General features: G+C 38.5%; 3 protein-coding genes and 1 pseudogene across 4 annotated transcripts in view; 1 reads left to right on the plus strand and 3 right to left on the minus strand.

Annotated features, from left to right (window-relative positions):
• The window catches only part of LOC101292394, a 1,325,780-nt pseudogene that overhangs the window by 44,001 nt on the left and 1,263,463 nt on the right, over positions 1-18,316 (plus strand). The gene's annotated exons all lie outside the window — the stretch shown is intronic.
• Positions 1,349-2,201, minus strand: LOC101307380. The gene has a single exon (XM_004294098.1). The coding sequence runs from the start codon at positions 2,199-2,201 to the stop codon at positions 1,596-1,598; it is 606 nt and encodes a 201-aa protein (XP_004294146.1). The 3' UTR covers positions 1,349-1,595.
• LOC101312907 (probable potassium transporter 13-like) lies at positions 4,434-9,199 on the minus strand. Its single transcript, XM_004294031.1, has 10 exons — positions 8,929-9,199; positions 7,897-8,128; positions 7,559-7,804; positions 7,374-7,424; positions 6,972-7,232; positions 6,786-6,838; positions 6,461-6,575; positions 5,815-6,069; positions 5,198-5,720; positions 4,434-5,105 (listed from the first exon to the last, which is right to left on the minus strand). The coding sequence occupies exons 1-10, from the start codon at positions 8,980-8,982 to the stop codon at positions 4,679-4,681; spliced, it is 2,217 nt and encodes a 738-aa protein (XP_004294079.1). The 5' UTR covers positions 8,983-9,199; the 3' UTR covers positions 4,434-4,678.
• Positions 11,256-12,689, minus strand: LOC101304847 (uncharacterized mitochondrial protein AtMg00810-like). The gene has a single exon (XM_004294089.1). The coding sequence runs from the start codon at positions 12,261-12,263 to the stop codon at positions 11,268-11,270; it is 996 nt and encodes a 331-aa protein (XP_004294137.1). The 5' UTR covers positions 12,264-12,689; the 3' UTR covers positions 11,256-11,267.

Below are 18,316 nucleotides of genomic sequence, written 5' to 3' on the forward strand. Positions count from 1 at the left end.
ACCTAACCTCTATTAGTGAGTCGTGACCTGGTCGGTTTAAAGAGGTTAATTTACAACTTTGAGGTCATGAGTTTAAATCTCACTGATATATCTAAGGTGTGTGAGTTTTTCAATAAATTTATAAATAAAAAATAAATAAAAAAACATAAGCTCTATTCTCATCCATTTAACAAGAACTTATGCAGTTTAACTTGGTTTATTTTACTCACTTTAGTTGAAAATCTACCCATCATCTTGAACTTACTCACTATGGATATTGGTTCTCAGTCATTATTTATGAATTGCACATGTGCAATTCTTTCTAGTTACCTTAGAGCTTCCCTAGCTAGAGTAGGATTTAGTCCAATTTACTAATCCCTTTGGTACGAGAACCCTAGCTCTAAACCCCACTACATTATAACTTGTCACTTAAGGGTGGCTTAAATGCTAACATTAAGCTACCAAGACAGGATAGTTTTTTAGTTTGGACCTCCTCTGCAACGAGTGTCGTGCACATCTTCGTTTTTTTTTTTTTTTTTGTAGAAGGATCTTCATTTTGTTTGAAGATGAATGTGTAAGAGCGAGCATATACTGCATGATTCAGATTTGGATGCTTTCAATCACCTTTTGATGAGGCTTTTCAATTCTATTTGAAACAGAGAGCTTTGCAGAGGCAGGGTGTTGGCTATTCAAAGCAGTTGCAGAGCTTTCTGCTAATGTCTTTGACAATCTGAGTTTGAAACTTCACATTCTGCACTTGGTGCTGTGGCGGTGTTTATAGTGATATTCACAAAAAATAAAAATAAAAATGCCATATACAATTAATCATACAAACTCTTTATTGTAATGATAAAAAAACTTAGTACCATGAATCAGATCGGAATCTCTATGATTGTAATGAGCTCTGAATGCTGATGTGAATGTGAAATTGCCCCAACATGAATCTTTCTCCGAGTTTTCTTCTTCACTAGTTGTTTTTGTCTGAACCTCTTCTTCTCTTCTTCTCTTCTATACACTATAATTTAGGTACGCTAGACCGAGCTACTAAACCATCAATTCAAAAAAACTATACTAAATCAACCTGAACCCTCGACTTCTTTTCTCTCGTCTACCTCCCCTTTCCTTCTCGTTTCCCTCTTCCCCTGTTTAGTTCTCTTCTCTCTTTCGATCTTGGTCTTAGTCTCCTCTAGCAAATCTGTGGAGCGGTAAATGAAATAAATGAAAGAGATGAGGGGTAAGACCGTCAGGTGCAGATTACTGTTCATGTGAACAGGAACTCCCCCGCTTCGCTTAATATATAGAGATATCAACAAGACTAATCAAATTTCCGAGGCCCTCGGATGTAAAATCAGAACACAAAAAAACCTCAAGTAAACCAAATTCCGATCAATTGCATTAAGATTACAAATGAATCAACGAGACCATTCAGACCAAATACATCAACTTATGAGTTACATCTGCTGGCCTACCCAAGCAGTAAATCCAAATTCATTAAATAGTCATGTCAAAATCCCCCCAAAATACAAAAAGCAGAACAAAACATTCTGCAGTTGCTTCCCCATCTACCCCGAACCATATAACGAATCCGATAATCAACCGATCCAATCCCCAAAACTCTAATTGCACAAGATAACCCTTGTAATAGCAAGCACAAAGCAAGAAACAGCAAAGAAAAACAGAGTCACAAAGTCCCTAGCAGACCACTTTTTCACCACTTTGGCATCCACCCTCATACTCTTGGCCCTCCTAAGCGCATCCACCTCCTTCAACAGATCAAACTCCAGCCCCTTCTTCTTCAACTCCTCGATACACTTCCCGAGAAGCTTCCGGTCCTCCTTCTCCCTTTCCATCAGCTTCTCCAGATGCCCCTCGGTGTCGGTCTTGTACCGAATTGCCCAGATGATCCCGAGAGAGAAGCAGAGAGAACAGAGCGAGGGGATCCAAGAGCGGCGGCAAGCGAGGGCGTGTCGATCAGTGGAGGAGGAGTTGAAGAGGAGGATGAGGGAGATGGAGTGGAAGAGGAAGAAGAAAATGAAGAGGGTTGTGATTTCTTTGCGGACGGAATCGATTTGGGTTTCTTTGAGGGAGAGCCGGTTGAGGATTAGCTCCTCTTCTTTGAGCCATTGCTTCAGGAGGAGCTTGTGGCTTGGTGTCGACGCTATTTGGTGAAGTGGGTGAGCGATTCTCGGCTCCATGATTGCTTGGTTGGTCTCGTCGGCCATGGATTTTTGTAGTTAGAGAGAGAAGAGAGAGAGAGAGAGAGATTGAGAGGTGTGGAAGGATATTGAAACGGTCGCGAGGTTTTTAAATCTGCCAACGGTCGAATCTGGAGGAATATAAAAACGTGTATTTCCGAGAATGTCCTTATAGTATGAACGTATTCACGGTATCTCTCCAGCTCCTGTAACGGCTAGCTAGGAGCCTCTCTAGCCTTTTCTTTTTTCTTTTTTTTTCAAAAAGAAAATTGCTTGATAATCATGTGATACACTGGTTCCTTTTGTTTTTTTGATGAGAAATGGTGATTTTTAGAATTAGTGGGATATAATGATTTGTTAAAATTAAAAAAAAGTAAGTTACAATTTCAATCAAGAAAAGAAGAAAAAAAGACGTGCAAGTTAAAAGTCGATTTTAGTAAACATTTTGTTCCGATCTCTTTACTATGAGAAACAAGGCTCCAAATAAATTGTCAAATTCTTCTGATTCTATGATTTCTATCATCATCAGACCTTCACCGATTGTTTGCCTCATATGGGATACAATTAAAAATCAAGCAACCTAGAATTGCATTGCTATCCAATTATCACCACTAATACATCTTAGAAGACAATTGGTCCACACTTTTTTGTTTCCTTCCAATTCAGTAACAAATACCTCAATCACAACTTCTTTTCTGAATTCGGACCCCTCAGTGATGTACATGCACTATCCAAAACATGCACAGTATTGAGTGAGCAAGAATTTCAGAAAACAATAGAGATTAAGGAGTTTAAAACTTTCAATACACCAATGATCAATACACCAATGATTCTCTAACCCAGAATTTACCATAACTACTCAACTACAAACGAAGTAGCTCTTATTTATAGATGATACAGTACAGGTAGTCTAGAAGAAATGGAGTAAGTTGTAAGCTGTAGGAAAGGAGTAGTACATAGTGTACGTTTCTGTTGGTCATTATTGTGTGATTAGAGTTAAGTTACTCACACCCATCATCATGTTGAAGGAGCCTGATCATATGTATTTCTGATCACCAATTCGCTCAAGAGAGAGGTCTAGCTCGCGTGAGTTACCTAATCACTGTGAGTAGGTTAATGAGCAGCTTAGTTAGACTTCACAACCTTGCCTATAAATACTTAAAACTCTTAAGTTGGCATATCCGCCATATAAGTCCTCAGTTAGCTTTAGTCTGCTCAAGCACCTTGTTTCTCAGTCTCAACTCAACTAAACCAATACACCAACTCAAGAAAACATAAGCCTCCCAACTAGGCTGAGTTCCATGCGTCAAAAAACACTAGGCATATGGGTCTCTAACCGCTTCAAAAAAATAGAAAAGAAAACACAAGCAATGATGCTTCAAGTAGCATTCCGGTATAGCATGTCATTATCACAATGACAATGCAAAGTAAAAGTGAAATTCACCCTTCTCTTGAGAGTGCGTACAACATCACAATGATGTCTGTCCCTGAAAAATTACAAGTTGATTAGCAACAATAAATTTTCAATTTTCGGTTTCAACGCACTACAAGAAAAATAGTCTACGACAACATAACAACATGCTCTAAATGCTGGTTGTTATAGAATCTAGTATAGATCGCCTGACAAGATCTTTGAACATTTTGCATCATCTGTAGTAGTGATGTATTCCTCTTTGATTTCTCTCTGGTTATTTGCAGGGCATACTTTTGTTAAGAGACGTGGGTTATTTTGATAAGAGAAACCTGCTTGCCATAATTATTATGATGATGCCTTTCTCATTTTGGGAGGTTTGAGGCATCCTCGCCCTATTCAAAGGGGAACAGATTCATTTGTTGTTCATCCAACTTTCTAGGACTTACGTTTCAACTTTCAAGCTTCTTTGCTTTTGATCGGAGAATGTTGTCCAACCTCAGTAATTCTTCTCTTCTTGCGTGTGTTGACAGTAAACTTTACCCCTCAAGCATCAGAGAATAAAATGTCAACTTTCTGGCCGGTAATATAAAATAACAATGCGAGTTCTAAGCTGAGAGAATTGAAGTTTGGATGTTTACATAATGGAACTCAACTGTTAAATACAATAAAATGCCATACCCAAAAGTCAGGAGGCAACAAGAATGTGATGGCTAATCAGGGAGTGATTTTTTGTCACATAATTGATTGAACAAACATGCCCAAACAGAAGTGATCACATAGCTAATGTAAACATATATACTGTTTTATAATAAGATTTGGATTGGAGAAATAGGGGGAAAAGAAACTGTTCTTGTATATCATATATCACATCGAGTACATAGAACTGATAGAAGGGGTGGTTGTTAGTGTTACCTGTTCTAAGATTCCTATTATCAACAACAATATGTACCATGTACGTAGCTGAACTTACTTCCTTCAGTCTAGTTCCTTCATCAAGTTAAAGCATTGGTAAAAGAAGGAAAAGCTTTTCTTTATCAACTAGCTAGCTCCACACTTGCCTCTGAGGGTACTTACTCCCTTCTGCTAAAGCTTACACCCGATAGAGCATTCCCACTTCGAGCAGTGTGGGATGAGGAATCCCAAGGGCGTTTGCTGGACGCCTGCAGTTCCGTCTCAGAAAATTGTAGACAGAGATTGCAAACTTCTTCAGGAAAGGCGATATGGGACGCGCCACAATATAATTATTTCCAATCATGTAAGCCACACCAGCTTCCCTACACTCCTTGAGCTTGGTCACCTCTTGACACTCGACACTGCCAACCTTAATCTCGTTTCTCCACTGCTCAGAACTGGCAATACTAACCTCGTCGTCTCCCAGAGCACCAAACATATGGTTCGGTGATGGCTCTCTGACTGCCATCTCTTTGCTATGAGCCTCCTGTTTCAGGAACTCTGCCACCTCTTCAATCAGTTGGATTTCAAATTTGTAGCAATCTCTTGCATCCTTGTATCCATACCTGCACGTTACAAAACATAAGAATTTCATATATAGTTTTATGCAAAAACTAATGAATTGAACTTCAAGCAAGAAAAACTTTGCAGAAAATACCTCACTAAACACCGAAAGATAAGCATTTCTGGCAGGCCAACCCGGCTAACAACAAAACGCTCATTCACTGGAACTTTTGGAACCATGAAAGACTGAAGGGTCACAAATATGAGAGTTTGATGAAATGTTGGGAAGTTCGTGACGAAATGTGCAAACATTGGAGGGAGACCAGAGGGAATGTTAGAATAGACTAGGCAGATTCCAGGTACTCTTGCAATACCTATGCTTGGCCCAGAGCTCAGAAGCCTATCCAAGGGCACCTTGTTCTCCAGCTCAAATGCATCTTTCTTTACAGTCCCATAATTCCATATAGACATCAAAGACATGATTATAAAAGCGGAACAAAGGGGAACCCAGCCTCCTTTATGTACTTTACTGAGGCATGCAGAGATATAGAGTAGCTCGAGAGATCCAAAGATGATGACGAACAGGGATGCCACAAGGATGTTTTGCTTCCAAACAGTACTAATAATCAAAAACATCAAGCAGGTCGTGATGAACATTACTGACACTGCAGCAAGCCCTGTAAAAAGCAACACAACATTAAATTATTACTTCAAATAAGCACGCAAGCATGCACACACAAAAACAGAGAGATACAGAGTGAGAGCACAAACCATATGCATTGCCTATCATATCAGTGTCTCGAAATCCAATGATGACAGCCAGACACAATACCATCAAAATCCAGTTCACCTCGGGAATGTATATCTGCCCAAATATCTGATTTGATGTATGTTTTATCTTCACACGAGGGAAGCATCGCAGTCCCCTACACTGACTGACTATTGAGAAGGTAGCTGAAATTATTGCTTGACTTGCCACCACAGAAGCAAGAGTAGCAATAATGAATACCGGCCAAAAAATGACCTCTGAATAGAAAGGATAAGACAAACACAAATCGATCAGATGAAATCTGTGGTGCGCACGATAAATGAGACTTATAGCTATTCAGAAACTACACCACAGGTCTTAGAATTGCAGAAGATATACTCCACTTGCATTTCTTTTAAGAGTATACGAAGCGTATCTAAGGCTCTAATCTGATAACATCAGGAACATATGAACTCTTGACCCTATACCTTAAAAATGTATACTGAAGAATACTGTTGAGCTTCAAAGTGGAAAAGCAATTTAAACTTGTCCAAATAACTGAATTTGTGGTAACTATAAGTTTGTTCCTTGATATAAAGCACCACTATAAACTAAAGTAAAATGCTGACTTGGTGATATACCATTAGATTAATATTATACAAGCTTTACCAGGGATGGCCATGTAAAAGCTTCTGTGGAGATCCATTTTGTGCTTGGAGAGAAAAGCAGCCTCTCCCATGTATGCCAGAACTAAGCAAGGATAAATAAAGCCTGTAAATGCAACCTGCCAGGAAGAACTTGTTAAACCCTCGATCCATAATACTGTAAGCAGCAAGTGGTGCTATAAGATAAGCATGGTTAAATTGTGCTTCCTAATCAGAAATCAGGACTAAAATGCAAAAGAAAAATTTGTCCGCCAGCCTAAAAGTCCATTTCAAAAGCTATTAACTAGTTTAAAGCACCAAACTCATGTCGAAGGATGAAACTAGCATACCCTAATAGACAGTTTGGAAAAATGGCCAAGATCAGCAAACATTGCTTCTGTACCTGTAATAGCCAAATAATGACTTAGCCTTAGACAAATAACTAACGTAGAAGATATTTCAAGAAGGTTGTCATACAAAGACAATTTAGCATTGCAGAAATGAGGCTTGTAAAAGAAGTTGTGAGACAAACTAACCTGTGAGACAAAGAACAATGCCTCCAAGCGAACTAAACCCAACTCTTCCAGTTTTTTTAAAGAACTTATAAATATAGTGTGGTGACAGAGCACATATAACACCAGGGTTCCAACGAAATATATTGTAAATGCCCACCCCACTGATGCATAGCAACCATGCTGTCATGATTGGAGCAAAAAGAAACCCAACTCTGTGTGTCCCATAATGCTGAACAGCAAAGAGGCTAACCAAGATGATGCAAGCTATGAGCACAGTATAATCTGTTATTTACAGAAGTAAAATAGAGTTAGGAAAAATGAGTTTCTCCATTCCCCTCAATTATCAATGACAAGATTTTCAAATATCTTTACACTTCTGGCAATAATCAAAGAAAGTACAAATACTTATTGTGATCAACTTACTCTCATGTAACTCTGGGACTTTGACTTTAATTCCATAGACTGCAGAAAGAACTGCCAACATATATAACAAAGCCCCGTTAGGCCTCAATGACAGCAGAAATAGCCATATAAATGATAATACTCCCAAGTTCAAATTATAAAGGTTTGATTAGAGTGGGAAGAGACATTATTTATAGATATCATACCAGACATGGTTGGAGTGAGGATACCATCACCAATTATCATGCCGGTCCCTAAGAAAACTACAAGCACCAATACTACTCGAGAATTCTTGTGCTTCTCAAAAAACTGTTTTATGAGTAAGCTCGTTCTGGTATCCTTGGACATTTCAGATCTGCAAGAAGATATATGCTCTTGAGAAGGATTGATGGTGTTCAAAAAGCCCATCCTTGAATGCCGGCAGAGTAATGAATACAAAGCAAACGATCCACCTGTAAAACCAGAAGTAAATATCCAATGTTCAACAACAATCAACCATGTATTTAGTGGAACAATTTATGATAACTCAGGTTACTATAAGCACCTTCGCCATGGTCATCTGCTGCTAACACAAATATCATGTATTTGCAGAGAGGAATGAGAGTCAAAGTCCACAAAACCATGGAAAGTACCCCAAGAATCTCAATATCCTCCTCATAAAGCTGCAAACCACCCGAGAATGTACTTTTGTAGGCATATATTGGTGATATACTAAGATCCCCATAAACAATACCAAGACTCTGATAAGCAAGGCAGAGAGTGGCCGCATAGAAATTCTGCATATGAAACAAGCAAGAGAAGTATTACTATGTTTACAACTATAAAGTAAACAGAATTCCATTACTTATGTAGCCAGATAACCAAATAGCCAAAAACAAAACAAAAAGGTAATGGCAAATGTAACCGAGAGTACTGAGTTAAATGATTAGATCTAAGTATTAAGGACCCCAAACTTTTCACATGTGAGAAGCCGTCAAGACCTGTAGATACATATCCTTGACCCCAAATTTCTTATTGACAGATACTGAAGGACCAAGAGTACATATACCGCTTGACATCGTCTATAACCGGTGATACAAAGGGATTAGTAAGCCGCTAATTCACTGTATCAACAAGAACATTTCTTCTTTTGGTCAGTCAACTTAAATTTAAATTCTTGTACTAAAGGAACCTAACCCTGATCAGCTAAAGAGCCCAGATAAATGGAATGGGATAAATTTTACATAATTACCAGAACTAATATTAAAGAACAATTCCATTCAAGCCAGATTCTTCTAAATGGCAACAGTCGTACAAAAATGACATTATATATGTTTAGTCTAAGAATCACAATATCTCATAAAGTCCATATACCCATAAACAAAGGAAGATCAAATAAAAATGCATCTGTTGTTGGTTTCTGTGGAAACTTACCAATGAAAAATGGTAAAAGTTTAGAACTCTACACCCACAACAGCAAAACCCATTTTAGAATTACAGAAATGATTCCCACAAAGACTCAAAATTTTACTCTTTTTTCCATGGAAACAAACAGGAAGAGTAAAAATAGATACATGAGGCAAAGACAGACACTCACCATGCGTGAACCGCCGGAAGCAGAAGCAGATTCTGGGTCCATTTGCCTTGCCATTGGGGACCCAAAAGAGCTCAACCAATGCTAGAGTTTGTAGTCTGAACCACTCTAGAGCTGTGTAGTATGTACTATGCTAAACTGGGCTTCTGTCAAATGGTGAGAAGGGAGAGGACCCAAAAGGAATCAAAGATCTCTACTTGTGTTTCTCTTGGAGTTTTCTCTATGGATGAAGCCAGTGATAGGCAAACAGAACAGAGAAACTGAAAGAGAGAATGAGGGAGGGAAGGTATGGAAAGCAGTTAAAGAGTGGAGCTTTGAAGTAACACAACGTGTCAAGATGGGACTAGAATAGTCCTCAGAACGGTGGCCTAGGTGTCTCTCTGTTTTGCCAAGTAGAAAGGTAGGTCCATCTTTTAATATTAAAAAAATACTTTTGCCAATAATTAACTTGGGTAAGATTAAACTTAAGAGAAAAGGAATAAAGGTCGTCATTAACAATTAGCAAAGAAAACAAATGAGAAAAACACAAATAATTGAGAGCAAGTCCTAGATGTTGGGGAATAAACATGAACTAGTGTCTACCTTATCTCATTATCTCATTAGCCGACTTGTTTGTCTTGGGTAATAAGAATGTAAATTTTAGGTGTGAATCTATGTTTTACTTGTGTATGTTTTCGTAAGATTGTTAGTTTGATTATATTTGTTTTGTATTATATAGTTTGATAATGAAAATAATCATTATATTTCCAAGTCTCTAGTTAAATTAGAGATCGTTTTAGAATTGATTACTATATACTCTATGAAAAAAAAAAACGTATTAGCAATTAATAAGTGAACATGAAAATAAGTGAAGTGATAAGCCAATGGACATGCAAGTCCACATCTAACTGATTGGATCGAAGATTCAAACTAAGTTGGGTGTAATGTGTTCATATATTCTTGTGAGAATATGGCATGTACCTTAGACGTTCGGCTATAGAGAATCCTATTGTACCCTAGGAAAACGGCAAGCATAGGAATAACCTGGGATTCTTGAAGCAAAACAAATCAAATTAAGAAGGGCTCACGAAAATATTATTCTACACAGCATCTATAAAACAAATCAAATTCTGAAAAATTTGTTCAAATTGTATACTTTACACTAATTAACAAGCCATGTGAATCGATCAGACAAGAGCTGTATTCACCTCGATCTCATGTGTCAAGTTAAAACCCAGAATGGCAAATCTGATCGAGTCAAGCTCTTATCCAACTAACTTGATTTGGTCCAACTTCACTTATGGATTTGCTTATCTCATACGAATAAAACCATGCATACACCAAAGTACCAAAAACCCTAATTTGTCTCCTACCTCACATGTGACTATCACGTGATATGCATATCTTTCTTCCTTCTTGGTCAAAACTACACTAATATCTCAAATCTATTGGTCAGTATATATTCACTGGTCTACTTTGATCAACCTCCCTCCCTTGCATTTGGTATATTTCTTCAAAAGGGGACCAGAGATTTTACATCTTATGTGACAGTAGGTAAGTCACTGTTTTAAATTTGGTGTTATATGGAAACTTGCAAGCAAATTTGGTCATTTTCTGGGTTGGCAATTTTCGTGATGAAGTTGGAAAATGAGAGGGTTTGTTTTAGACCCCAGATGGTTGAGATTTGACTTCAAGAATGTACGACAATTAAGTAACTGGCCGGGGGTTGCCATAGTTTGATTTGTTTCAAGAAAATGTGACCTCCCAACTGATCCAAGGAAGTTAGTTTCCTGCTATACAGTCTCGCAAGTTTGGCCGACTTCTAAGAAAATGTAAGAGGTTCACACGATTCGATATATGAAGTGAGAACAAGCGAAAGGAAATTAAGATGGTTTGAATTTGTTGGTTGCAGATTTTGGTGGTCATGTGTTGAAGAAACTGTATTAACCAAACATCTGCTCATGAGCCACCGACTTTCGATCTGATATATTGACTTGCACGAATTCATGTATCATTTTTTTATCTTATCATGCATATATACACCAACATTGAACGGCAAACATAGTACGATATCATTAAAATTACACTCAAATAAAACTTATCGAGACTCTGAATGAAAAGCTGGAAACAAGATGAAGAAACTGAAGACAAAGAGATCTGAATATATTGATCGCCCTTATATTTCACGAAGAGATTACATGCTATATATACATGTACATAAGGCTAACTATTACATCAATCAAGGATCAGTTTCCTCTCCTACAATCAAGCTAAAACTAGCTACAAGTCAGGAACATAAAAGGCATGTATACAAACAGAATCAACATTCCAAATACAGAAGATTTACTTTCCAACACTCCCCCTCAAGTTGGAGAGTGAATATTTTGCACTCCCAACTTGCGGACCATAGGAACAAAAGTTTCTTTCCCCAAAGGTTTAGTCAAAACGTCGGCCAATTGATGTGTAGAGCTGACATACTTTGCAACTACAGAACCATCTTGAATTTTGTCCCTAATATAATGGCAATCCATCTCAATATGTCGTCTTCGCTCATGAAAAACTGGATTAGCTGCTATATGCAAAGCAGCCTTATTGTCACAGCTCAATGAGGCAGGTTCGTGATGAATAAGTCCTAAGTCTCTCAATAAATACCGAAGCCATGTTAACTCACAACAAGCTCCGGTCATTACATGATATTCAGCTTCAGCTGAGGACAAGGACACTGTTTTCTGCCGTTTTGATTTCCAGGATATCAATGAAGGTCCAAGGAAGACACAATAACCAGTAGTAGACCTTCTAGTGAGTGGGCAATCTCCCCAATCCGAATCACAATAGGCTCGTAATTTTAAATCACTCGTTGAAGAGAAAAATAAGCCTTGGCCAGGCGCACCTTTCAAATATCGAATAACTCGAAGAGCTGCCTCCATATGACTCTTTCGAGGTTGGTGCATGAATCTACTCAAGACATGGACGGCATAGGTAATATCTGGCCTTGAAACAGTGAGGTATATTAGACGGCCGACTAATCTTCTATAGCGGCTTGGATCTCTGAGTAAATCACTCTTGTCTGACAATTTTAAACCTCTTTCCATTGGAGTATCAACCGGGGCTGCGCCTAATAGCCCCGCATCTTTCACAATCTCTAATGCATATTTGCGCTGACACATAAAAATCCCATTTCTAGAAGAAGAAATCTCAATTCCTAGAAAATATTTCAATTCACCAAGGTCTTTAAGACGAAAACTGCTATGCAAAAACTTCTTAATTGCAGCAATACTGATGGAATCATTCCCCGTAATTAAAATATCATCAACATAAATCAGCTCAAGACTGCACAAAACCGGCGGCTTGGATAACATTAGAGAATTTGGCAAACCATTGCCGTGATGCCTGCTTCAAGCCATACAAGGACTTATGTAGCCGACAAACTAAATGCTCCTCCCCCTGTCTCCGAAGCCCTGGCGGCGGAGACATATAAATTTCTTCGTCAAGATCGCCATGAAGAAAGGTGTTGTTGACGTCTAACTGATGGAGAGACCAGCCCCGAGCAGCAGCTAACGCCAGTAAGCACCGTACCGAAGTGATCTTAGCTGTAGGGGAAAAAGTGTCCTGATAATCGACACCCTCCAATTGTGTGAACCCCTTGGCCACTAACCGTGCTTTGTACCTGTCAATAGAGCCATCGGACTTGTGCTTGATCTTATATACCCAACGGCAGCCAATCGGTTTCTTGCCGACAGGAAGGAAGGTAAGGGTCCATGTACCATTATCATTGAGAGCTTCCAGTTCAGATTGCATTGCCGCTCGCCATTCTGGATGAGCGGCGGCTTCGGCATAGGACTGTGGTTCTGTAACAGCACTGACATTAGCACTGAAAGACCGATGCTTTGGCTTGTATTGATGATAAGAGACAAAATTCGTCAGTGGGTAGCGGGTGCCTTTCTTCGGACCTGAAAACAAAGTAGAGGATTGATCTGGGGAAACATGTGTGACATTAGAGCAAACATAATCACAAAATTTCACTGGCGGAGCGGTGACATAGCTAGAGCGACGGAGGGGTTCAAGGGATGGTGCTAGCGGGTCAGGAGAGAAGAGGGTTGGTTTGGGTGAAGGAGGAGATGGGTTGTTTTGGTTGAGCGGGTCGGACGAAGTTTCCGGTGCCGGAGAAGCCGGAGAGGGAGAGGCGAAGGCCGGAGTCGGGTTGAAATCTGATTGAGTTTCAAGGCCGATTTGTGAAGTTGGAGATTTGGGAACACCCTGGAGAGGGGAAGATGAAGGCGTGGATACCGACGGAGGAGGCACTGACGCCGGTGGAGGAGGAGAACTGGAAGGTGGCAGATCGGATTTGGGAGGAAAGGACGCGGCTGTGTTGTGATGAGGAGATGAAAGAGATGTGATTGTGTTGGGCGTTTGCTGAAGTGAGGAAGAAATAGGGTCATGATCAAAAACATGGTCAATATATGGTGTTGGGCTGAGATTAGAGAAAAGTGGACCATTGGATTGGGCCGCCGGTGGGACTGACAAGGTGGGCTTAACAGAAGCATATGGCAGTATATTTTCGTGAAAACGTACATCTCTACAAGTGAAGACTTTTTTGGTTGACAAATCAAACAATTTGTAAGCTTTTTGACCAACCGGGTACCCTATGAAGATGCAAGCCATAGCTCGATGGGCAAACTTGTGTGAAGGATGAACATTAGTGGCATAGGCTAAACAGCCGAACACACGAAGATGATGATAAGGAGGTGGTTTCAAATATAAAAGTTCAAATGGAGTTTTGAAGGAAAGAACAGGTGTAGGTAATCGATTGATGATGTGAACCGCATGAAGAACACAATCCCCCCAAAATTGGGTAGGAATCTGAGCTTGAAACTTCAAGGCTCGGGCTACTTGTAAAATATGGCGGTGTTTACGTTCCACAACCCCATTTTGTTGAGGCGTGTAAACACAAGAATGTTGAAAAATAACACCATTGTCATTGAAGAAGGAACGGAGTGAAAGAAATTCCCCACCATTATCACTACGAAAATTTTTAATACGAGCGGAAAATTGAGTGAAAACATGGCTAAAGAATCTCTTTAAAATTGGTTGTGCTTCATCCTTGTGTCTCATCAGAAAAACCCATGTGAAGCGAGTGTAATCATCAACAATGGTGAGAAAGTAATGCGCACCAGAAAGAGAAGGATGTTTATAGCGGCCCCAGATATCACAATGAATTAAATCAAACGGTTTTTCAGTTGAGATGGAACTAGAACCAAAAGACAAGCGATGCTGCTTAGCCAAAGGACAAATAGGACAAGCATCAATAGGCTGAACTGAAATATTTAAGAAGTTCTTAGCAATGAAATTCAAAGGAGGATGGGAAACGTGACCTAGCCGGCTATGCCATAGATCAGTAGGAGAGATGGTGAGGTTACAAACTAGTTGGTGGTCAGATGATGGATGAGGATTGGTTTTTGTTTTCTCTGTCGCTAACGCCGTTAAATAATACAGTCCGTCACGCTTCTTACCCAAACCAATCACTCTCTTTGTAGCCAGATTCTGCAAAATACACCAATAAGGAAAAAAAATCACTGAGCAATTCATGCTTTTTGTTAATCGACTCACGGACATTAGATCAACTTTGAATGTAGGAACGCACAACACATCATGCAAATAGTACACAGAATTCAGAGGTAAGGAACCCTTAGCAACAATATTAGTTTTTTCTCCACTAGGTAACAACACGGGAGGCAATGAGCAATTTTTATCACTATGTAACAATGAACTTTCAGACGAAGAGATGTGGTCCGTTGCGCCACTATCGATGATCCAACGGCGGGAAGTGATCTTAGAGAAACTTGGCGTGGTTACGGCAGCATTGACTTGTGTATCATTAGATCCTTTGTGGTTCAAAATAGCCAAAACATGTTGAAGTTGTTGCTTGGAGAGAGGAATAGTCTAAATGGAGGAACTGCTTTGCCGAATGGGTTGATCTGACTGATTACTTTGATTGAACATTATCACCAATGCCGGATAATTAGGATGATCCCTAAGAAATGATTTGATATTTTGATTTGCCATGAAGACAAGAGAAAATTGTTGTACGAGATATAGAGTACAACGAGATGTGCAGAAAATTTGTTGCACGAGAGATAATATGCAGTGGCTATAGAGTCAGGATCTAGTCCTGCTATGATACCATGAAAAGCTGGAAACAAGATGAAGAAACTGAAGACAAAGAGATCTGAATATATTGATCGTCCTTATATTTCACGAAGAGATTACATGCTATATATACATGTACATAAGGCTAACTATTACATCAATCAAGGATCAGTTTCCTCTCCTACAATCAAGCTAAAACTAGCTACAAGTCAGGAACATAAAAGGCATGTATACAAACAGAATCAACATTCCAAATACAGAAGATTTACTTTCCAACACATGGATTATGATGAGACTTGTATTGGTGATTAAGCATGTCTACATGCTTAATTTTTTTCTATTAAGTAGGAACCAAAATCAAATATTATTTAGAGATTTGATACAAAAATATTTGCCTAGAAAGTTTACCATGGCTAGTTCCCATGGTTTGTACAGATGAAAATGTGACCTCCAAGTTCATCCAACGAATTGAAGTTAGTCATTTCATATTCTACGGTGTTGTCATGAGTTGGCCGATTTCGAAGAAAACTTGACACACAGCTCACGATATTGACAATTCTATGTATCCATCGAATGGGAAGAAACAAAGGAGAATCAATACGGCTTTGAATGTGATATTTTGGTAGCCGCGCGCAGAATAATTGCATCAACTGAATAACCGATCGATCAAATTATCAAAACTTTCTGATATATATTGACTTGTTCAGATTTGATATCTAGTACGTGCTGCTGATCTGCATGTTTTGAAGGAATGGATGAGTAGGAGATGCCACGGTCTATTCATACGGCCGGAGCATATATATGACAATATATTCATGGGATTTGCCGAGTGAAACTCTAGTTTTAGTCATACTTGATAGGAATAGATTTCTGTTTTGTTTATATTAGAGAAGATCAAGCCTAATCATAACGTGATTTGAGCTAATCCGAAAAGCTTAATAGAAAATTATTTTCATTAGTGAGTGAATTTGTACAATGGGTAACGATGGCTTAGCGGTTAGCACTGCACGACAGCTTATATTGGTTTTTTTTTTTAGAAGAAAAAATTATAGAGGTGTACGTTAAGAACATTGCAAGTAGTAATGAAATAAAGGAAGTATCCAAATATGGATTTACAAATTGAAACAGATGGAATAATTTAAGGGTGCGTCTATTGCCACCCCACAAACCACTTTTCTCACCCCACACATTATTGATTTATTGAAATATTAAAATACTCTAATGTAAAATTACAGTAAGGGACAATAAATTGTTACAAATTACAATTTTTTTTCTTTTTTATCTTTTTGTTTTGGATGAACACAAATTTCATAACTCTAACCCATATTTATCATATTCGGTCATGAGTTTGAAGATGCAAACATTTAACCTGAAGATGAGGTAAACTATTTATATTTTTTAATTTTCTTTGTTGATGATTCGTCTATCATTTTACCCATTATTTCTCATGTCGACTTTATATGTAAATTCTCATGGACAACTACTGTACCGTATTTATGAACAACGGATAGATCAGTTCAAGAAACTTAGAAGAAGACATTGTTACTAGAGATACATTTACAGACATTGTGTATTTTGATATCGACTGATACCATTGAATTTGATAATTTTTTCATGTTCTTTAACTTGGATTTACACTTTTATGAGAATTTTTGTTCGCTTGGTGATTTTACTTAATTACCTTGAGCAAATCTGAATTTGACAAAATATATGAAGAGAATATAGCTAGGGTGAACAAAGTAGAATTGAGAAAAATGTTTTTTAGGTATTGTTTATAGGTGAACAAAGTAGACTTACAATTAAAATTATATAAGTGGGGTGTGAAAATAATGTGGGATGAGCAAAATGGTTTGTGGGTGGTAATAAATACACCCTAACTTAATTAGAGACTAGACGACATGGGATGGGGGCTGCAATACTCACACTATGAACTGAAACTATGAAAATAACTGAGCCACAGAAACAATTCTTAGCAAATAAACAAATTTTGAGTACTTGACTCACATTTCCTTAATTCCTTTGCATTATAAATTTCTCGACTTCTAGTGGTTGCAGCTACCTCTTCATTAACCTTTTCTTACATAGAAAGAGAATGAGTAAACAAGTGCATTGCAACTCATGTGTACGTAATGAGTCCATGACTACAAAGATTAATTAAGAGTTTTCTTGTTTGATGCCTCTCGAGTCCTCCCAATCGCTCTCAGCCGTCCACGATGGCTTTCATGCATCCAAAGTCACTCAAACTCTTATATATTTGGAGGGTTTTGAAATAGTTTCTTCAATGATATTATTAAAGATGAATATGTTTCATTGAGACATTACTGAAAATCAATCAAGCTAGTAACAAGTTATATAGAAATCTTCAGCGACAACAAACACAAATCTTCAGCGACAACAAACACAAACTAAGTCCATCAAAATACATTTCTTGTTTGGATCTGTGGCATATCAAATTCGATAAGCATAACCAAAAATAATCATCCATGCCATAAGCATAAACTAACTAATAATCCCTAGGGACAACTACGTACGTACTCCGATTTTCTCTTTATAATATCCAAGATAGAAAATCTGCAGAACACCCAAAGGTAAACTAAAGCCTTGATAAAAAAAAATAATAATAAAATAAAATAAATAAAATAAAAAAAAAAAACCTAAATAGCCACCCAGCTTCAACAACTGGTCTATAATGTCCTCAGTTTCTTTGACGCTCAAGTATCCATTTCACACGTACAGTAATTTCCATATGAAATCACGAGTGACCTTATGGTAAAAAGCCACGATAATGGAAGCAAATGCAAGAGAGATTGTAGGAACATTTTGTAAGTTCGACGAATCCCAGTACTCTGCCGGCTTTAGTGAATAGAAATGCACGTCAAACGCTATATGTAGAGGGAGGAGTGGAAGCACCAGCCACCTTGACTCTGTTCGATGAAGAGAGAAAACGATAACCACCATAGCATAAAGTGTGAGCAGATAAACTGTCCATATTAGGGTTTTAAACACAAAGAAGAGTATCAGATAGTAGTCGTCAGTCATGGAAACTGAGGATGGTTTCGAATGAGTGATAGTGGCGATGCCAAGTCTGATTGCGGCCTTGAAGGTCACCAGGGTCAGAAAGACCAGAACTTTGCGTTGAAGGTCTCCTCCATTCTCTTGTCTTGGTCGCTGCTGTGGATCCATCGTGATCTGCAACACATGATATAAGCAACAACGGTTAGTAACTACGAGAGAGAGAGAGAGAGAGAGAGAGAGAGAGAGAGAG

This window comes from Fragaria vesca, linkage group LG3 (assembly GCF_000184155.1).
Source record: "Fragaria vesca subsp. vesca linkage group LG3, FraVesHawaii_1.0, whole genome shotgun sequence".
NCBI classification, from domain to species: Eukaryota; Viridiplantae; Streptophyta; class Magnoliopsida; order Rosales; family Rosaceae; genus Fragaria; species Fragaria vesca.